General features: G+C 39.4%; 2 protein-coding genes across 7 annotated transcripts in view; one reads left to right on the top strand and one right to left on the bottom strand.

The window, feature by feature from the left end:
* LOC110856749 (trehalase) overlaps window positions 1-16,377 on the top strand; it is a 23,227-nt gene extending 6,850 nt beyond the window's left edge. Inside the window, exons 1-10 of one of the 4 annotated variants that reach the window (XM_035857362.1) lie at window positions 4,127-4,740; window positions 6,210-6,673; window positions 8,796-9,081; window positions 9,527-9,774; window positions 10,149-10,397; window positions 10,974-11,110; window positions 11,187-11,284; window positions 11,904-12,353; window positions 13,011-13,237; window positions 15,132-16,377. In XM_035857362.1, coding sequence (XP_035713255.1) covers window positions 6,570-6,673; window positions 8,796-9,081; window positions 9,527-9,774; window positions 10,149-10,397; window positions 10,974-11,110; window positions 11,187-11,284; window positions 11,904-12,353; window positions 13,011-13,237; window positions 15,132-15,306 — 1,974 coding nt within the window. In that variant the 5' untranslated portion in view covers window positions 4,127-4,740; window positions 6,210-6,569 and the 3' untranslated portion in view covers window positions 15,307-16,377. Of the gene's footprint in view, window positions 1-4,126; window positions 4,741-6,209; window positions 6,674-8,795; window positions 9,082-9,526; window positions 9,775-10,148; window positions 10,398-10,973; window positions 11,111-11,186; window positions 11,285-11,903; window positions 12,354-13,010; window positions 13,238-15,131 lie in introns of those variants that run through there. The other 3 variants (XM_022105286.2, XM_035857363.1, XM_035857361.1) reach the window with 3 other exon arrangements.
* LOC110856877 lies at window positions 16,194-22,174 on the bottom strand. Of its 3 annotated transcripts, XM_022105461.2 has the most exons (4): window positions 21,592-22,160; window positions 20,619-20,920; window positions 17,716-17,927; window positions 16,194-17,064 (listed from the first exon to the last, which is right to left on the bottom strand). In XM_022105461.2, the coding sequence occupies exons 1-4, from the start codon at window positions 21,718-21,720 to the stop codon at window positions 16,934-16,936; spliced, it is 774 nt and encodes a 257-aa protein (XP_021961153.1). In that variant the 5' UTR covers window positions 21,721-22,160; the 3' UTR covers window positions 16,194-16,933. The 3 variants fall into 3 exon arrangements, with proteins under 3 accessions (XP_021961153.1, XP_035713257.1, XP_021961154.1); XM_035857364.1 differs by lacking the exons at window positions 16,194-17,064; window positions 17,716-17,927 and adding an exon at window positions 17,960-20,040 and having other exon boundaries at window positions 21,592-22,174; XM_022105462.2 differs by lacking the exons at window positions 16,194-17,064; window positions 17,716-17,927 and adding an exon at window positions 17,960-18,895 and having other exon boundaries at window positions 21,592-22,105.

Below are 22,174 nucleotides of genomic sequence, written 5' to 3'. Positions count from 1 at the left end.
CCTTACCTATCCTACAATGTTAATGTCCCCAGATGTCCCCTACCCTACAATGTTAATGTGCCCTACCCTACAATGTCACTGTCCCCTACCCTACAATGTTAATGTATCCTACCCTACAATGTTAATATTCCCTACCCTATAATGTCACTGTCCCCTACCCTACAATGTTAATGTATCCTACCCTACAATGTTAATATTCCCTACCCTACAATGTTAATGTCCCCGACCCTACAATGTTAATATCCCCGACCCTACAATGTTAATGCCCCCGACCCTACAATGTTAATGCCCCCGACCCTACAATGTTAATGTCCCCAGACGTCTCCTAACTTACAATATTAATGTCCCCCGATGTCCCCACACCTTCCGCGGCCACTGCACTCAATTTTGTAAATAAAATGTGTTTCCAAGAGAGAGCAGATTGGGACTAAATATACCTCGCAACTCCTCCCCGTGGAATTCGAGCATAACAAATTACGCTTTTCGCTAGTCAGTCAAACGTTGTGTAAGTAATCAACAAATAATCAAGCCTCGTTAAGTTCTCGACATATGAATCTATCTCCAGGCAGATCAGATACGTAACAGCAAACGAAATGTAACAAAGGGGTGAAACCCGTGTCAAAATTTCGACACTTTTGAACTTTCACCTTGTCTACACACATGTGGAAATTATGTTCCCCGATTTCTGAAATACCGTCTAAAATATTAAAATTCGATTTGTACGACGTTTTTGACATTTTTGATAATTAACTTCATCCACGTGACCTTTTATGAGGGGATGTCATGTCAGCTTAACTCCTCCCCAATACATTTACGAAGGCGCATGTCCAAATTCAAATCAGTTGAAAAAATTCCGGACAGACAGACACGGCATTCATATAAAAGGGTATCCCCCTTTAATAAATGGGTAAAGTCCTTCTCAATTTAAATCCGTTCAAAGGACCGACAGACAGACACGGATTCCCATAAAAGTTTAATAAGTGGGTAAAGTCCTTCATCTCTCTCCAAAATATATACATTACGTCCACGTGTCTCTTTAGTCTTCTTCTTTCCTAATAAAAGTAAAAAGATGACGGAACTGAGAAACACAACAAGGAGCACAAATTGCAGAGCAAATCGTGTTACTAATTACGACTTGGCAATGCTTTATCTTTCTGGTGAAATTGAAACACTAATGCGTATGTATTCAGAATGGAGGTCTCTCAGCGGATGCTCTCCGATTTTGAGCAAATTAGTGTCAATCGATGACAAATTTAGGTAGTATGCAATTTGGGAAAGACACGACCTCCCAATGGGCACGTTTGGCCGAGATATTTGCATCCGTAGTGGAGAAAACGCGTCTTAAAGTGGACACATTTTAAAATTTCCAAATTTATTGGGTGTTTTCTCCTCTGGGGATGCAAACATCTCTGCCAAACGTGCCCATTGGGAGATCGTGTCTTTCCCAAATTTCATCCTAATTAAATTTGTCATCGATTGTCACTAATTTTCTCAAAATCGGAGAGCATCCTTTGAGATACCTCCCTTGTCAGTTTCAAACGGAGTAATTAGTGAAGCCAAATAACCTCTGGGTATGATAAGGTGCAATATAAATCCAATATGCGCAGGTATCAGCGTCCCGACGTCCTGTTTCATTTCATTTATTGTTTGCACTGACGGAACAGTGGCCGCGGAAGGTGTGGGGACATCTGGGGACATTACCATTGTAGGATAGGGGAGGGCAGAGTTTGTATAAAATAATGCCGACATCGAATAACCGTGGGGACATTGTCCCTCTGTCACCTAACCCGTCCGCGGCCACTGTTTGTTTAAACACTGTTCTCTGTCCTGTACATCACATCACTTTGTCCTCATCTCTCAGCCAATTTTGCACAGTCGACTCGTTTTTCATGGGAGGTTGAATCGAGTCAAATATCAAAGGAGGTCCAATTATGTCCACATTTTTACAAGTCATTGACTCACCATTAAAATTTTCCGAGTGACATGAATTCATTTCCCTGGCTGTACATATATTCGCATATTATTTGCGAACATTATTTGCGAACAATGCGAATATTTAATTGCTTCTTGGAATTAAATGGAGAATTGTTATTAGTTTGATTTAATGGCGTGGAATGAGAATGATTGAAGCATATTTCTAAACTTTATTTCCGGTTAGAGTTGTACGATGAGAATAAATTTTGAATATTTTGGACACGTGACATATCACATGTTGCAGATGACCTGGAAATTTATGGCAGTGTCTCGTCTCTCTGGCGGGTTTGCTGCATTCCTTGGAGTGCAAAGTAAAAAATTCAAGGTGCAAGAAACTGGGAGAAAGTGCAAGAAATAAGCGCCACCTAGCCACGCGCCGGATAAAGTATTTACCGAGGCGGAGCGTAGTTTCTTGCGCCGTGAATTTCTCCCAGGTCAAAATATTTCTATGCAAGAAACCACTTTCTTACTGTTTACTTAGATTAATTTATGGTAAAATTGGCCTCCTTATTATGAAGAGGCATCCGTACAACTATGATTTCCTGCCTGACACGAGTTTTATAACAAAACTCACATTTTACTTACATACATCACTCATCATTCAATATTAAAGTTGGCAGGATAATTGATGCAGAAATTAATTTTACTACGTACAATTCAATCCTCGTACATACGTATGTGTGTAGCGTGATGTTGCAAATTCTTAGAGATTTTTGTATACGTATATAATCGGGTCTTTTTCTGCGCAGTCGGTCGCCAATAAATGATAGGTTTCACAAATCCGCAACATTCTCAGGGTGGCAATTATATTCTACAATGCATGCAAATGAATCTGACAATTAAAATAATCTCGTTTTGGGTAGATCAGATTTGTTTTAATATTCATATGCCAATTTCATGCAATTGTTTTCTATGCAATTTTTACATACAGGAAATAAATAATAACAATTGTAGAGTTAAATTAAACAGTGGCCGTGGAAGCAGAAGGGACATTAATATTGCATGATATGGGAGGGCCGGGTTTATATACGATGGGCAGATGATGCGGACATCCAACAACCGTGGGGACATTGTCCCTCAAGCTTCCGCGCCCACTGAAATTAAATGACGACGAGGAACAATTAGTAGCTGAGAAAAATGTATTTAATACGTCTGAATTTTTGGCCTTGACTCGCACTCCTACCTCAATTTTGATGATAGTAATTTGATTCTTGCACACCCAACACATTTCGTGATTGCCTTAGCCAAGTCAAGCCAGCAGGATCCCAATTCTTCAGTGGCCGCGGGGACAGAGGGACAATGTCCCCAGGGTTGTTCGATGTCGGCATCATCTCCCCACATCGTATATAAACCCGTCCCTTCCCCCCATCTCTCCTTCAATGTTAATGTCCCCACACCTTCCTCCGCGGCCACTGTTTGGCATACATACATTGTTGACCAACTAAGCTATTCCATAGATCTCTCACTCACACCATCACTTGGCCTCTCCGATTGTCTCATGTGATTGATTCTGATCAGAAATTTCTGCTGAGTAATCGCCATCCAGCCAACTCCTCGACGCCTCGGCGAGACTACGACCTCAAACTGATCTCGATATCATCTAACCTCTCCTGCTGGTGCTGATTAATGAAAATGGATGGACGACGACTCACTTGCCCGACACGGTTACTCCATTAATTGTTGTGCGACTTGAAATGTTACGTCCACGTTCACGTCCATCGTCCATCGTCACGCAATGTGATTGGCATTATTGAGGTGGTTACATGCATGCAATTTTTTAGTACCACGTGCACCCAGTTATTTGGGGGTGTGTGGCTCTCACGGACCAATGAAATTGGACCAATTTGGAGGCTTGGTTCTTAAACAGGTGTAAACTACTCATAAAAAAAGTTTATCGAGGAGTCTGACGCAATTTTTGGGTTATCGTCACGTCACCTGTGACGATGATGGTGGTGATGTTTATACCTTGAGGAAAATCAGACTCACACGTTATTATTATTGCCACCTTATAGATTATGACCAGTGGCCGCGGAAGGTGTGAGGACATCGGGGGACATCAGTAACATTGTAGGATAGATAAGGGAGGTCCGGGTTTGTATAAGATGGGGAGATGATGACATCGAACAACCGTGGGTCCCATTGTCCCTCTGCCCTTCCGCGGCCACTGATTATGTAGTATGTATTACATCCTCCTGCTGAATTTTTAGTGGTCTGTCAGTTCAGCACATGCATCTGCCTGCCAAGCATCCATTCATCGTTTCGTTCACAACTTTTGGCTGGCTAGCTTAGCTGGCTGACGTTGGGTTAGATTTAGTGGTGCAATTTGTGTGAGGAAGTAAACGTAACGTGTGTTGAGAGAGAGAGTAGAGAGGCGGAATTGGACAGATCTCATCGCATTGTTAAAGCGGCAGGAAGGCAGCAAGTGTGCGTGGATGGACGCTTAAAAGAGAAGATTTCCAAGAGGAATTAATCTGAGGAGAGAGAGAAAGAGGGAATTTTGGTGGTGGTGGACGTGGACTTTGAGACGGAGGAGACGCTTTCTCCACTTTCTCCCCGGCCGGGTCTTGTTTTTTCGTATAAGAAGGAGACGAGGCAGGAATCTGGGAGCAGAACGGGTTGGCTGGGAATCTCGGCAAGTGTGACACTTGACTTTCTCCTCCGGCGTCGTCTACGAAGTCGTGTCGTCTCACCTTGGTTTTCTGTCTCGTAGAGAAGAGGAGAAAGTTAGAGGAGGTCGATTCTACTTTTTTTGGAGGAGTCTAGAAGGTAAAAAAATAATACTGAATCTGATTTTTTTCCTTTCCAAGGGTGACAAATTGGGGGCTAGAAAGATTAGCATATTTGGGACGCTCGGACTTTGTGAAGTGTGTAAATTTCGTGTAAAATCTGTGCCAGTTTAGGGACTACTTTCCTCCATAATTTTATATAACTCGTAGAAAGTATAAGTTTGCGGAGTTTACTGGGTTGCAGGATATGTAAATAGGGGTATGTAGACTTCTACTATGAAGATTATCATATTTAGCACTCTAGGATATTTGTAAACTGTGTAAACTTCGTGTAAAATCTGTGCGAGCGATGTATTTTCCTCTATAATTTTTAATAAGTTTGTGGAGTTTACTGAATTGCAAAGATTCGAGTCAGGAATTACATAAGTATTTTCCTATATTCATGTCTGTGTTATTACGTAATCGAGCAGTTTACCGTGTTTCGCATGGTTTTAAGTAAAGTAATCCATCCACAAATATAGAGTTGTGCAATGGCACCCGGTATGAAAATAAATTCCATGCGAATTTAGGGTAAGATTGGGCATAAATTTAACCACGGGGCAAAAAGGGCATGTCATAAGTAAAGTCTAAATTAGGATTTCATTTTGTATGCTGAGCTTTACACCAGATTTTTCTCTAAAAAGATTCTCTTCTCTCCTTGAGAACGTGAGATGAGATTGAGTCGTTCCTCGCATTAAGGGAAGAAGTGTGATTTCGCACGTACCCAGCACAGCAAAAATATTTGATTCATGTGTCTGTCGTCAATATGCGATATTTTTGCTTAATGGCACAATTCGGGGGATGATTTGTGCTCGTAAATCTCTCTCAAGCAGGGTTTCTCAGTGTTTGACGGGTTTGCTATATACATTTCTTGCAGTGCGAAAAGCAAGAAATGCAAGAAATGTGAGGTGCAAGAAATGTACGAAAAACAGGCGCCATCTAACCCAACCATCTTCGCCGTACGAAGTATTTAAAGCTGTAGGGCGTAGTTTCTCGCGCGTGCATTTCTCCCAGGTCAAAATAGCCGCAAAAAACCCTTTCTTGCCGTTATTTTTTGCACTGTAACACAAGAAACGGGAGAAATGTGAGGTGCCAGAAACTGTGAGAAAGTGCAAGAAAATGTTAAAAAATGTTAAAATGTTAAAATGTGACAGTTTTACATCGCCAGGACTCAGATTTCTCTGCTTTTCAGCCTCAGATGGCGACTTCTTGCCATAATTTCGTAGCAAGAAATAAGCTCCATCTAGCCACGCGCCGTATGAAGTATTTACATCAGCGGGGCGTCCTTTCTCCCACCCTGCATTTCTCCCACTTCAAAATATTTCCCCTGCACGAAACCACTTTCTCCCCCCTTATTTCTCCCACACTCACTCACACACTGCCCTCTCTCTCTTACTCTTAAGTGAATAATGTGAAACTATTTATGCATGTATTTATCTGACACTCGAAATCTCTTATTGTTCTGCACAGTGCAAGAATGTGATGTGACGCTTCTTCTGCTACTGGAATCCTATCGCCTACTCCTCCTCCTCTTAAAAAAAGGAATAATAAAGCGATACACCAAGATTCACCAAAAACCAAGCAACCAAGTTTTTCTCCAGGATTTCTCTGTGTGATATCTGAAACTGATTTCTGAAACTGATTTCTGAAACTTTTCTCCTCCAGATATCCGATCTCTCTCTCTCTCTCTTTAAATCCTTCACACTACATAACGCCAGGCCACACAACTTTTTGGCTCGTTACGAAAAAAAAGATAACTTGAGACGAAAGAAAAGTTGACCAACAAGAAGAACAAAGTGCAGAAGAAGAAAGTGAGGAAAAAAGAAAATCATGGAATTTCTCCTCCTTCGGATTTTCTTTACGATATTATGTCTCCTCTTGGACTTGAATTCGGCAGCCGTCTCACCGCCACCACCGCTACCACCATGCGAAAGGTAAGTAAGTTCCCAGAGTTATGTAGGTAGGTGCTTTATGGGGTAGGTAGTTGGTTGGGTGTAGGTAGGAGAAAGTGGAGGTGACAGGCAGTGGCGGCGGAGGGTAAAGGGGAAAAGGGGGACATTGACCCTGGAAAAATTGTGGATTGTTTGTGTGAGTGTGTCCTTCCTGAGAATGAATTTGGCTTGATTTTATGCAGGAATTTGGCGTGATTTTATGAAGGAATTTGGCGTGATTTTATGCAGGAATTTGGCGTGATTTTATGCAGGAATTTGGCGTGATTTTATGCAGGAATTTGGCGTGATTTTATGAAGGAATTTGGCGTGATTTTATGCAGGAATTTGGCGTGATTTTATGCAGGAATTTGGCGTGATTTTATGCAGGAATTTGGCGTGATTTTATGAAGGAATTTGGCGTGATTTTATGAAGGAATTTGGCGTGATTTTATGCAGGAATTTGGCGTGATTTTATGAAGGAATTTGGCGTGATTTTATGCAGGAATTTGGCGTGATTTTATGCAGGAATTTGGCGTGATTTTATGCAGGAATTTGGCGTGATTTTATGAAGGAATTTGGCTTGATTTTATGCAGGAATTTGGCGTGATTTTATGAAGGAATTTGGCGTGATTTTATGAAGGAATTTGGCTTGATTTTATGCAGGAATTTGGCGTGATTTTATGCAGGAATTTGGCGTGATTTTATGAAGGAATTTGGCGTGATTTTATGCAGGAATTTGCCGTGAATTTATGCATGAGTTTGACCCGTTTTGTTCGATTTTATGGAGAAATTTAGCCTGATTGTCTACGAAGAATGTAGAGCTACTTTATGCAAAGCGATTTGTCCATGAATTGCGATGGAGAATTATGCATAATTATGCACATGCAGTTATGCATAATAAAACCGATATAAATTTTATGCCAAAAATGCAATACGTATAGATCATTTGTTGATTCATGTAGAATTCAATACAGAAATTTCTACTCGGGCTCATCCTCCAATCCCACAATGCTAATGTCCCCCATGTCCCCCCTCCCACCTTCCGCCGCCGCTTCCACTGATGCCAGAAATAGTTCTGTGAAAGGGTGAAAACAGTCCGAAAACTTCTTTGATCTCGCATTGTTAGTATTTGTGTTGAGCAGAAGGGAAAGCATATCCTGTTCTCAGTCGTCTCTCACACACAGTGGCCGCGCAATAGAGGGACAATGTCCCCACGGTTGTTCGATGTCGGCATCATCTTCCTATCTCATATAAACCCGTCCCTCCCCCTATAATCCCACAATGTTAATGTCCCGCCCACAGCTTCCGCGGCCACTGCCTGCGAGGACACAACTCGTAGTTTGACTTTAGACAAAAAGTTGCTTATACATGCATGTCAAGTGAGAAATGGTGCTGCTGCTGGGGACGACAAGCATTTAGCGGGGCGTTTTCACTCCATTTTCAACCCGTTGTCATACAAAATGTGTGTGGGCAAAAGTTTGAAGAGATGAAAACAAAGAGCAAATAATAGATATTCAGCCGTCCTAAAATTTTCAGACGTGTCAAAATGACGGCGGGCAGTGTTTCGAGGGGTGCAATGCAAGGAATAACCACGTGCAAGAAATAACAGGGAGAAGAAAGTGGTTTTTTGCAGGTGTTTATTTTTGCCTGGGAGAAATGCACGGTGCAAGAATGGCCCATATTTCTTGCACTTTCTCCCAATTTCTTGCACCTCATATAAGAGGACATGTATGTCTTGTGTGGCTTCCTTTTCAGTGCAAGAAATGTAGCAAACCGCCAAGAAATATTTACATATTTCTTAATTGTATTTTATTTCACTTGATTGTAGTTTCTCCCACTTTCTTGCAGTTTTTCACACTTTCTTGCACCTCGCATTTCTTTTCAGTGTAAAAAATGTAGCAAACCCCCAAGAAATATTTGCATAGATATTTGCATTTTATTTCACTTTATTGCGCTTTCTTGCAGTTTCTCCCACTTCTCGCATCACAAAATTTCTTTCCTTGCTTATTTCGTACTGCATGAAATGTAAAGAAAAAACGCCAGAAATGAAACCCGGACACCCGAAATGGAAATCTTAAATATGATTGAAAGCTAATTTCTTGTCGCTTTTGTCTCTCTCTTACAGCGCCATTTATTGTCACGGCCTCCTCCTCCACACGGTTCAGATGTCGGGACTCTTCCCAGACTCGAAAACTTTCGTGGACATGAAATTGAAAACCTCGCCGGACCAAGTGCTCAGAAACTTTGACGCTTTTATGAAAGCGCACAAACAAAAGCCCACCCGGGACGAGGTGGGATCCTTCGTGGCGGCCAATTTCGACGAGGCTGGGTCAGAATTCGCCCCCTGGAACCCGACCGACTGGCATCCGGACCCACAATTCATCAAGAACATTACGGACCCCCACTTGCAGGTGAGGCTTACCTGGTCGAAAATTTAGTTTTCATTCATAAGTCAGTCAGTCATCTCGATTTTTGAAGGAAGATTTTCAGTCGTTTTCGTTCAAATTCATTTCATTTCACTTCATCGGACTTCATTTCTTACTTAGCCAATTCCTGACTGAAGATTTTCACTTTTCATTTCTTTTCATTTCACTTCATTACCTACTTCATCCAATTTCTGATGGACGATTTTCACTCGTTTTCGTTCAAATTCATTTCATTTCTATTCATCGGACTTCATTTCTGAATGATTTTGAATTTTGAATTTCTTCATTTCCCTATTTGTTAAGTATAGAGTGAAAAATCCTTTCATTCTTCGTTATGCATTCAGAAATGATATTCAAATGACAGGAAATTAATTTTCATTCAGTATCATAATCAGTTTCAAATGAATGAATGTGAACACGTATCCTGCAGGTTTGGGCGACGCAGATCCACTCGTACTGGAAAGAGTTGGGGCGGAAGATAAAGGACGATGTGAAAAACAGGGCGGAATTATACTCCATGATTTACACGTCGCACCCCGTGATCGTCCCCGGCGGCCGGTTCCGCGAGTTCTTTTACTGGGACTCCTACTGGATTATGAAGGGGCTCCTCCTCTCGGAAATGGGGACCACGGTACGCGGCATGCTGGAGAACTTCGTCGAGATGGTGAATCTTCTGGGGTATGTGAAAATCAGTTTTTCCGATTTTGTAAAATCGGTTTTTAAAGGATTGATCGAAAACCGATTTTACAACTGTCCGGTTTTGATTTTTAATAAGACAAACCATTTTGGAGCTAATATTTCTGTTAATGAATTTAATTTTAATTTTTGTATTAAATTTTTAAATTATTTTTAAATTATTTTTAAAAAATTTATTATATTTGCAAACTTTCTAAAATTTGTATTAAACTGATTTTAAAATCCGGTTTTGCACATACTCTAAAACCGGTTTCCTATAATTTTGTAAAATCCGATTAATCCAAAACCGATTTTACCAAAATCTGAATAATCAAAAAACCGAGTTTTCAAAATATTCCTATTTTTAAATGCTCTAGATATGTACCGAACGGGGGGCGGATTTATTTCCGGCGGTCACAACCCCCCTTTCTCACCCCGATGGTCAAACTCTACCTGGACCACACCAAAGACATCGACTTTGTCCGAACTAATCTGCCCGTTTTGGAGAAGGAGTTCAATTTCTGGGTGCAAAATCGGTCCCTCACCGTGCAAAGTGCGGAGGGCAAGAGTTATCGCGTTATGCGGTACAACGTCGAGCTGACTGGACCACGGCCGGAGTCGTACAGGTAAAAAAAATGGACAGTTTTTTAACGTGATGACTCAAATTTTAAATCATTTCTTTCGCTCTGGGAATTTATTTTATAATTCTGGATGACAAACTTGTAGAGCAAGTCGTTCCCAATTTTTATGAAAACATACACTCCAGATTTTGACACTTCTTAAAGAGGATATTTCAAGTTTAAGAAGGCTTCAGAAAAATTGGAACCGGTGACTCATTGTCAAAATTACCACTTTTTTAAGGATTTCTCCCCTCTGGGAACTTATTTTAAAATTCTGGACGATAAATTTGTCCTCAGTGAGTTGATGGATGGAATGGCGTCGAGTTTTTAAGCGAGTTTCGACGAGTTCCAATTTTTCTGAAGGCTTCTTAAACACTTCAGATCTCCTCCGCCAAAAAGTGGAAAAATCTGGAGTGTATATTTCTTTTAAAAAATTGGGAACGACCTGCTCTACAAATTTGTCTTCCAGAATTTTAAAATAAATTCCCAGAGAGGACAAATGATCAAAAATGTGCTGATTTTGGTGATGAGTCCTACGTACGTTAGTGACGACATTATGTAATTTTTGTGGTTGTAAATCAGGGAGGATTTTCTCCTGGCGGATAAGCTCAACTCCACCCAGGAAAAGGACGAGTTGTACTTCAATCTGAAATCTGGGGCGGAATCTGGCTGGGATTTTTCTTCGAGGTGGTTCATCAATCCGAGTGGTGATACTCAAGGTAGTATTTTGTATTTTGTACGGGTCACCACGTGACACTTGGCGTGATTTCTGACCTCGCATTCTTAATTTTCCAGGTAACCTCAGTCACACGAAGGTTCGCGATATCATTCCCGTGGAACTGAACGCATTGACACATTTGAATGCAAAACTGTTGGCCGACTTTCACAGAATGGTGAGTAAATAAATGGGCAGCAATTTTGTATCATTTATTTCTGGCCCAGAAATTTTAGAGCGTAAATTTCCGGAAGAACGGAGGCCTCCCAGCGGATGCTCTCCAATTTTGAGCAAACCAGTCTCAATCGATGACAAATTTAGTTAGTACGAAATTCGCGAAAGACGCGATCTCCCAATGGGCACGTATGGCAGAGATATTTGCATCCGAAGAGGAGAAAACGCGCCGTGAAGTCGACAAATTTTACACTTTCCGAATTTTCAGCGCGTTTTCTACTCTTTGGAAGCAAATATCTTCGCCAAACGTGCCCATTGGGAGATCGTGTCTTTCGCAAATTTCGTACCAATTAAATTTGCAAAAGATATTTGCATCCTAAGAGGAGAAAACGCACAGTAAATGTGGAAAGTGTAAAATTTGTCGACTTTAAGGCACGTTTTCTCCTCTTCGAATGCAAATATCTCGGCCAAACGTGCCCATTGGGAGATCGTGTCTTTCGCAAATTTCATACTAATCAAATTTGCCATTGATTCGCACTAATTTGCTCAAAATCGGATCGCACCCGCTGATCGATCCCCATTCTCATTAAGCCGAAAATTAATATACTTTCCCCCTTTCGCAGACGGGGGCACCGACCAAAGCCGCAAAGTACGAGTCCATCGCGCACGAATGGAAAACCATGATTAACGAATTACTCTGGGATGAAGAGGAAGGTTGCTGGTTCGATTTTGAAATTGCGACGAAAACCTTGCGCAAGGAGTTCTACCCGTCGAACGTGGTTCCCCTCTGGACCGGAAGTCACAACGCGGTCTCCGTGGTCAACCGGGTCGTGGGGTACTTGCGACGCTCCGGGGCTCTCGCCTACCCGGGTGGAATTCCGACCAGTTTGACGCATGCCGGGGAGCAGTGGGACTTTCCGAACGGATGGGCCCCCCTGCAACACCTTATCGTGGATGCGCTCGATAACACGGGGAATCTGGAAGCGAAAGCGTTGGCGTTTGAAATTGCGGAAAAATGGATTGCCACAAATTACGCGGCGTTTAAGCAAGGAAAGGATAGAATGTTTGAGAAGGTGGGTTATCTTTTTTATGGGTTATCATTTTTGTGAATATAATTTTACAAAAAAATCCGCACTTTTTTTAACAAGATTTTATTTAAAATTTCGGTTTTTATTACAATTTTTCCTTTTTGATTTTTATAAGTAAGGATAAAATGTTTGAGAAGGTGGGTTATCTTCTTGAAGGTAATGTGGGTTATCGTTTTCATGAATAGATTAAAAAAAGATGCGAATTTTTTCAAGATTTTTTTTTGTAATTCTTCGATTTTTACGGTAAATTTTCAAAATGTTATAAGTATTTACATGTTGAGAGAAAAAAGATGGGCATATATTTCACTCCTTGATAACTTACGCCATAGTTAAAGTATAACATTATTGGCGCAAGTTAGTAATTTGTTAAATTGTGGATTTAGATTTCAATCATTGGTAACTTACGCCCCTAGTTAAACTATAACATTGGCGCAAGTTATAAACTAGTCGTCAAATTGTTAGGTTAATACTTTCCTACTTGATAACTTGCGCCCTAGTTAAACCACAAAATTGGCGCAAGTTACTAAATAACTTGTTAAGTCGTTGGTTTTATACTTAACTACTTCCTAACTTACGCTCTAGTTAAACTATTTATACCATTGGCGCAAATTACTAACTAGTTTATCCTCTTACCTTCCTTAGTACGACGTGACGGTGGTCGGTCTCCCTGGTGGCGGAGGTGAATACGACGTCGTTGTCGGCTTCGGTTGGACGAACGGGGTCGCTTTGGACTTCTTGAATCGATACGGGGGCAAAATCTCGGTCTCCAAAGGCTCCGGAGGAGGAGCTAGTCACCTCCAAGGAAATGCTTATATGGCAAACTCCCTCGTTTTTGGGAGTGTCAGCCTCCTCTTGGCCAGTATTTTAGGGTGAGCCCCACAAAAAAAAGGGTGCCATAGGAAAAGTAGGGTGGGTGGTGGGTGGTACAGAGGGCAAAATAAGGACTAAGGTGGTGGTGGGGGTGACGGAAATTGTATATATTTGCATACATTAGTATCTACTGTTTTCCATGAGCGAATTTTGTGGCGAAATCATTAAAACAACGTTTTGTAATTATTATAATAAGTGTCTCATTCTGGTTAACTTTACTTTCCACGTGGTTATATGTAAATGTGTATTGTATTTGTAGTGAATTTAGTTTTTTGCCGAAATCATGAAAACAAGGTCTCCTTCAGCAGTTAATAGTTATGATAAGTGTCTTGTCGTATTTAAATTTTAATGAGTCATAAAAACCACGTGGGATAATTGTTATGATAAGTGTTTCATCGTGTTTAAATTTTACTAAATTATGAAAACCACGTTACTATGATAAGTGTCTCGTCGTGGTTACACTTTATGTTGCAAGTGGTTATCTATATGTATATATTCTGTATGTAACACGTGGTATGGTGTCAGACCAAGGACGGTAGCTTATCGAAGGCTCACATTCTTAGCTTGAGGAAAAAGTGATGTGATGAGATTTAGATGTGAAATCGTATGTATACGAAACCATAATTAAGGAATTTTGTGCTCATGTTAGTAAAAAGGGGGAAATTATTAGTGTGTAATGTGATGTCCTCTTGTTTAATAAATATGTAAATATATACCCACGTTATCTAAAAATATTTGATAAGTATTCTAAGAAAAAAGGGATTTATATGGGATTATGATGCTCCAAAATGCGTACTTTTTCGACGCTGATAATAATACAGATAATCACGAGTGTAATAGACTTACATATGTACTGGAAAAAGCTATCGGATTAAAAAAGCTGTACATATGTCCTGATTTTCCTGTTCGTATTGCTTTGTCCATGTAAAAGGTCATGTATCCATGAAAATCGGTCTGTCAAAAATTTAACGATTCGTCTTTGGAAAGCAGAACTAATTCAGCAAAAACAAATCTTGTTCGTTTTAATCTATTCATAAACTGGGCATGATTTCTGAAGAAAAACGTGCGATTTTTGCGACATGTCGATTTTTACACGGATTTATTTCTTAAATAGTGAAGCCCTAATGTTGAATTGTGCAATGTAAAAAGTACTCGTAAAAATTGTAATTATTTGTAGTTGTTATCTTGTTAAAATGTGTGTATAAAGTTAAGTTTCTAGTCTGGAAACAATTGAGAATATTTGTCATCTCTCTTAAATCATCAGGATTTAGTTCATTCAATTAAATAATATTCTCATACCGTAACATATTTAATGTAATTTAAGCTCGTATGAAAATCTACCTGGCGAAAAATAAACTCTGTACTACTTATATGCATAACTTTTTATGCAGAGTAGATATGTGAACGTGCAAGATTCTGAGGAATTAATTTCCACCAGAATTTTTCAGACAAATAGATTCATTTTAGATTTCCATACGAGCTAGACTACAATTAGTGCAGTGACTGAATTATGAAAGGGATCATGGAAATATAACGTGGAATTGATTGAATCTCGTCGTTTTACATACATTTTTAAAATTATTACGCGTCAGGAATAGTATCGTAACCAAAACTATGTAAGTTTAAATATTTAATAAGTTTCCAGAAATAGCGAGTAGCTACTACAAATGCATAGAATCTAGGCCATCAGTATGGTTTCATTTCTAGTAGCAAATAGTGTCCATGATTGCTTTTACCAACAACACTTATCTAACATAACAGCGATAAGTTGTAAATTATGCTTATTAACTAACTAACATAGTTATATGCTTAACCAACACGCCGGATAAAGCAATTACGATAATGATAAGTACATAAAAAGGCACGTGTTGTACATACGTTTTTTCTCTTCAGGATTTCCCAAGTCGGCCGGTGTAAAGAAGGCTGCAAAACGTTAGGTGCCCCTGGGGGCGAGTATGAGGAGTTGCCACTCGGCGACGGCGAAAGTGATCACGACGAAGATGACGAAGGTGCAGAACCAGTCCGACTGGCAGAGGAGGAAATTTCCCCCGAATTAGAATCGAGCTAACGTTACACAAAAAATTTTGTAAAATTAGAAATTTTAGAAAAAGAAAAACGAAACAGTTAATGTACTCGTATTTAATTTACTCAATAGTTTGTAGACGTTATCGTGTAATAATTTAAAATGGTTGCGGAAAAGCTTTGTAAGCGTAAAAGTGAATATCGATCGATAAGAGCAAGGTTATTCAAATCAGAGGTCGACGCCACCGATCTTACGCTGGAAGGTAGCATTCTACGCACGTCGTCGCTACCAATAAGTTCTACTTCCTGCTTGAGACGCCGCCGAAAAATTACCAAAATTTTGCACCACCACCAAAAATTTGGTCGATGTCGATCTCTGATTCGAATTTTATGTCGACATCTTTTTCAAGGTCATTCGACGCGTGGCATATGTAGCAAAGTTGGTTGAATTTTGAGCCAACTTTAATAAATCAAGTGGCTCTTTCCCGTAACCGGAAGTAGTTTTACTTTCTCTTCTGCCAAAGTCTTTTCGTACATGAAAGTTTAGAGTAGGCGTAGGTCGTAGCGAGATGTAGATTATTTATTTACGTACATGTTTGTAATAGCTTAAATTCCTTAACACGAATATTACAGCGTTTTGTAATTTATGAAGGTTCGCTAAGTTTTGTGGCAACATGTATTTACTACTTAATTAAGTCTGGAGACCAGTGGCCGCGGAAGGGTGAGGGGACAATGCTCCACGGTTATTCGATGTCCGCATCATCTCCCCATCTTATATAAGCCCGGCCCTCCCCCTATCCTACAATGTAAATGTCCCCAAGTGTCCCTCCAACGGCTTCCGCGGCCACTGTCTGGATCAGTATTTGCACGAAAACAGTTTTAAAGTACATTGTACCAAAAATGGTAAATTCATGCGTGGCTGAATAATGTTTATTTAAATATATTTAGTTCTAATGTTTTAATAGTTAATCGTTACTTGTTACACATGTATTACGTACATAGTTGTAGTTGAAGCTTATGTACATGTAAATTCTCAGTCAGTATCAGTGCGTCATTTTAGTTTAATTTGTAGTGTAGAAATTGAAGAAAAAAATGAATAAAAGTCATTTATGTTTAATTTCGTGGTGGTGATACAAAATCATTTAGCGATGACTCTAAAATACCCATCGTAAACTTGACAAATTTTACACTTTTCAAATTTCCTTTGCGTTTTCTCCTCTTCGGGTGCAAATATCTCGGCCAAATGTGCCCATTGGGAGATCGTGTCTTTCGCAAATTTCATACTAATCAAATTTGCGATCGATTGACACTAGTTTGGTCAAAATCTGTGAGCATCCGCTGCGAGTTCTGCATTGTGCGTGGCGAGGACGCTGTGAAAATGTCCAGGATTCGTAGTCAAGAATAATTTTGCACAAAAATGACCGACATCAATGGATTCATAGCTTGCGAACAAATGGTGACATGATTTTAAATTGATATTTGCAAGAGTACAATTAATATATAGTGCAACAATTCGCGTAGCATTGTAAAATTTAAAATACGTTTTGCAAAATTATTTATCAAAATTATTTATGAATTTTCACAAAATTTTGTAAGCTAGGTCTTCCGAGAAATTTTGTAAATCGTAAATAAATAAATAAATAAATAAGGTAACTCTAATTAATGTAAATTATTTAGTATGGGACAATCTTATCCGCAAAATTGATATGTTTTTGCAACACCTTTTGAAATATTCTCTTCCACTTGAGTTTCTTTTTCAGAATTTTGATCTTCTTGTGCTTGTATTTCAAATATTTGCGATAATCTGAAAATAAATAAATCATGTTAAAAAGAATACTCTTTAAAATGGGCGTACTCACTCACGACAAGCTTCGTAAATATTACGTATGACAAATAATAATAACTTTTAACTAAATTTGGTGAAATTTCATAAATTTTCGAAAGCCTTGTTGGAAAAGGATTAGATTTTTGATTTACAAATTATTCAAATTGAGATAAATACTTTGACAAATTTTTGAAAATTTTTAGCATTTCGTCTAAAATTTTGCTGAAATTTTCGTTACCAAATTTAGGACATCATTCAATTTTGCAGACTATTCGTGAAATACGATGTTAACGTGAGCAGGGTTGCAGGGTAAGTATTTTGGTGTTAGAGTACTTCATAACCCACATTTCATCCCCACACTTTTCATTCCCCCACAATTCATATCCTCACATACTGTTTTTCCTGAGTAAATCTCTCCACCTAAATATCCAACTCTGTGCTTCCATCTTGCCAACATCAACCCTTCCATTAAAGCAAGTCGTAAAATTTAGGTTCTGGATTTTAATTTGCGACGCGAAATATAAATATTGTGAGGGAACGAAGTATGTTGGGTATGAAATATGGGGATATGCATTGTGGGGCATGAAATGCCCGGACACCCGTAAATAACCTTGTCCAGAATTTACTCACGTTCTGATTTAAGGATTTCCTCATCCGTCAAACCCTTCTTCTCGGAAGAGGCCCCATGATAATGGACCTCGGGGTCATTGGGGTCATATCCCCCGTGGTAAATGGACTGGTACGGGTGAGCATTTGCATCCCACCCGGGATATCCTTCGCCACCATTATTTTTCCCGTGCTCTTTCTGCTGCTGCTGAGATTCTGTCATCCAGGACGTGTAACTGTAAAGAAGAGGTTAAAATGATACACGAAATGTTTTTTTTTCTTTAATTGTAATCCTTTTATTTCCGACACATTTTAAGTTAAATTTTCATATACATATTTTTAATAATAAAAAACAGTTAAAACTATTTAATAAGAGGACAAATAAATAGTTAAATATTTAATAGTAACAAGGAACTTTGTGGTCATGATACGGCGGATATTTATTTATTTGAGACGCTATGACTGGAAAACTTGGAAATTTTCGGGGTATTATTTGCGAAATTTGGCAATTTTGCTCCATATTTTGTCAATATTTGAAGGATTTTGTACGAAAAAATATTTGTTAAAAAATTGGATTTTTAAAGAATAATTTGGAAGAAAATGGCTTAAAAAATAAATATTTTTACGCTTAATCGTAAAATTGTTATCGTTTTCTCATAAAAAATTCCTCAAATTTTCATAAATATTTTAACAATTTAAGACTTGTAAAGAAATTTGGTTACCAACAAATTGAGCTTTAAGGTCAAAAGAATAATTTGGCAAAAAACCTAAAATATAATTTCTTACAGATTTTTTCGTAATTATTTGATAAATATTTTGAAGTTTTTCCCTACTTCTTAACTATTAATCCCCGAATTTTTTTTCATAAATAAATACCCGCCGTAAAATGATGCTAATTAAAAACCCGGGACAATCCCATCAACGCCACCACTCGAGAGCTTGTACAATTTTTTGAAGAATAATGCTAAAAAGTTTTTTAAGTTCGACAGTATTTTGAAGAAGTGCGATTTTCTTTTTTGCTTTTAGCTTAAGGATTTCGTATCTGAGTTGATGCTTCTCCTTTTCGATGGACGCCTCCCAACCCCACCCGTGCTGCTGGTGACCTCCGCCGTGACCTCCGCCCTCGTGGTGACCCTTCAGGTGCGACCCAGCCTTAAAAGTGATCCCTTTATTGAAATGGAATCCAGTCGAGGGTCCCTTATGGCTGGGGGACAAGGATTGATTAGCATATTAAGAAAATATCTCGAAGGACAGATTTTTTAAGGACAGGGACAGAACAGGACATGATAAGCAGAGGACGGATAAGTATTTCTTGAATTTGATTCTGAATTTTGATTTGAAACTTTTAGTGGGTGTGTTACCAAACTTGAAGAAATCGGAAAAATTGTTTTATTTTATTTTTCTAGGTTTTCAGACATGCTAATATTTCCCCTATTATTTGAAAAACAGGTAAATCTTTTACATTTTTTTGCAAAAAATGTATATTTTTTCAATACTTAATAACAAAAACTAAACATTGTTATCATAAAAATTTCGAAGTTTCGATATTGAATACATCAATATTGATCTTGCGAAAATCAACCCTTCCATTAAAGCAAGTCGCAAAATTCACGTGCAAATATTTCATATGCAAAAACATTTACGCTATTATTTTTAAAAAATAGCTAAATCTTTTGCATACTTTTTCAAAAAATATGGATAATTTTGCAAATATGTTAATTTCTTTACTGAAAGAAATTCGACCAAGAAAAATCGGAGGATTAATTTTTTTTAATTTTTGCGTAAATTCTCCTTTTTTCGTAAACCCATGTCGTAAACCCATAAAATACTTATCCGCCCTGTGATGATAAGCCGCCCATGACAAGCAGGACGTAATAAAAGACATGTAAATTTTACAAAGCACGTCTCGCGAGTGGTGGCGTTTTGTTGAGACGTAAATTTTGAAAATTGTGTAAATAAATAAATAAATAAATAAATAATTAAATAAAATAAATAGCAATTAAATATGTAATTCTCTTCCGACTGACTGAGCTTATTTCGATTTCGAAATTTTAGATAAACTCGACAAAATCGATAAGCCTCGAGACGAGGATGGACTTCACCTCGGCTAAATTATATTTCCAAATTTTTTTCCACTTTTTCGCTCGAACTTTCATTTTGTAAATTTGCAACCGTAACTTTTGGACTTCGGGGTCATTATCGGGATCCAGCTCGTCGTCGGCCTCGTGTTCCGCGGGAGTTTCGAATCTCGCAGCTTTTTTGATGGGATGACTGCTCGCGTGAAGCGTGACCCCGGCGCGATGCGTGAGTTGGTGCGGGTTCGGATGGTTGAAAGGTGGTAGTGGTGACCTTAAGAAGATGGGAAATAAGATTTTTTTGTGGGTGGCATTTAAATTTTACAGAGTTTACAATTTTTTTTTCATTTAATGTTACTCAGTCAGTCGGAGGAAGAATGTTTGTCCGTCATTATTCTGTCCCTGTCCTTGCGAACAGCAGATTGTGATAAATGTGACCGTTTTTTTCAGTTGATTTTGGGTGCTAGTGACCACGTGCAAGTAACCACGTGCAAGAAATAACGTGAAGAAAGTGGTTTTTTACAGGTGAATATTTTTACCTGGGAGAAATGCGCACGTGCAAGAAATACATAACCACGTGCAAGTGGTTTCTTGCAGGTGAATATTTCGACCGCAGGAAATCCACGGCGCAAGAAACTACACCCCGCCGCGATAAATGCTTCACACGGCACATTGCTAGATTTCTGCATATTTCTCCCACTTTCTCCCAGTTTCTTGCACCTCGTAATTCTTGCATTTCTTGCTTTTCGCACTGCAAGAAATGTACCAAACCCGCAGGAAAAACGAAACACTGCCCAAACCCGAGAGAAAAAGAGAGAGAATAGACCCGTAAAAAGATAAGGGTGCACTTACGATCCGTAATGCGACGGTCCCCATCCACCCCCACCCCCGGGGTGATGATCGGCCCCCTTTCCTTTCGTGATTTCAATGGAAAACGGCCAAAATGAGAAGAATCCTCGCGCTTGACGCCCCAATGCGCGGGCCTGGTCCTCCCCGCGAGTATGGGAATCTTTGTCCCTGTAGATGGGGGCAGGGTCCCCCATTCTTCGCGATTTTTCCGCCGTCGTCATTCTCATCTCGGTGGATAACCTCTCCTCGAAATTGGTGGGGAGAGGGATCGGGGCTTGAATGCCTTTCAGGGTGGCGTCGGCATCCTGGAAGAACGAGGCGAATTTATTTATATCGTCCTCACTGAATTACGTAAGCTATTAATTTAATGTAATCACTGAAATAAGACAATATCTCATTTCGCATCTCCACTCATTTACAAAAAATACGAAATCGTTTGCGAATCCCCTCACAAAGTTAGCTTTATGAGGGGATTCGGAACTTCTGATCTTCGCAAATCTCTCTACTTAAAGGAACACCTGTTTCCATTAATTTCTATAATTTCATGAATTTGTGAAATTATTTTTCGAAATAAAAACATTCCTAAAAACTTGCGAAAAACAATTCGAGATTTTACTGCAAATATTTTCCTAAATTTCGCAAGTTTAGCAGAACTTTGCAAGTTGTGTTGCTCAGTTTGCGAGATATGCGAAGGGTTGACGTGAGTACGCCCAGTGTTTCAGGTGGAGGTATTTAACCACTTGCAAGAAATAGTGTCAAGAAAGTGGTTTCTTGCAGGTGAATATTTTGACCTGGGAGAAATGCAAGGTGGGAGAAAGTGCGCCCGCCGGGGTAAATAGTTCATCCGGCGCGTGGCTAGATGGCGCACATTTCTTGCACATTTCTCCCAGTTTCTTGCACCTCGCATTTCTTACATTTCTTACTTCGCACTGCAAGAAATGTAGAAAACAAAATCCTGGAAAAACTATTATCTTACCTTATCCTGAATTTTAACCGGAACATGAATCCCTCCCGTCGCTAAGCAAACCGCTAACAGAAGGAAGATCAAGGTTACTCCTCCAACACTGGGACAGAAGCGCCGCGGACTCACAGGAAACCACCACATCTTCTCAAAAAGAATGATCACGAACGACTGACCACGACGACGACGAGGAGATGACGACGGTTCCTTGAAAAATTTCAGAAATTACAGACCGGTTTTTCTCTCTGTTCGCACATTTGTTTCCTTTCCCTTTCTTGCGTCACATAGAGACACGAATCTGAATCTACATTGTTCGATTTTGGGGGATGGCCTACGCTTGGCTTTGGCAAAAATTCGAATGTCAAGTTTTTTCTTCTGTGTGGAAAGAAAGTGCGATGAGTGAGATGAAGCGGCAGGACGAGTCGTGGTTTGTGGGTCATGAATGACTGCAACGTTGTGTTTAGAATTTGGTATAAATGGTAAATCTTGTAGTTTTTGGGAAAGTGAGGAATTAAGAAGTGATATCTTTTAATATTCGATTCATGCAGATGTGCACCTCTTCTTTGGCTTTAAGGAAGAAGAAGGAGTGGTGGTGGTG

This window comes from Folsomia candida, unplaced genomic scaffold (genome assembly GCF_002217175.1).
Source record: "Folsomia candida strain VU population unplaced genomic scaffold, ASM221717v1 Fcan01_Sc017, whole genome shotgun sequence".
Lineage (NCBI taxonomy): Eukaryota > Metazoa > Arthropoda > Collembola > Entomobryomorpha > Isotomidae > Folsomia > Folsomia candida.
The sequence above is the reverse complement of the archived record's forward strand: the minus strand, read 5'-3'. Positions and strand labels throughout refer to the sequence as shown.

Bases quoted from the DNA above. Each gene is read 5' to 3' on its own strand.
- LOC110856877 (XM_022105461.2), bottom strand. From the start codon at position 21,720: ATGTGGTGGTTTCCTGTGAGTCCGCGGCGCTTCTGTCCCAGTGTTGGA. The intron at 20,921-21,591 runs GTAAGATAATAG...TCGTTCTTCCAG, and splicing joins CGGTTAAAATTCAGGATAAG to GATGCCGACGCCACCCTGAA. The intron at 17,928-20,618 runs GTAAGTGCACCC...TCTTCTTTACAG, and splicing joins GGACCGTCGCATTACGGATC to TTACACGTCCTGGATGACAG.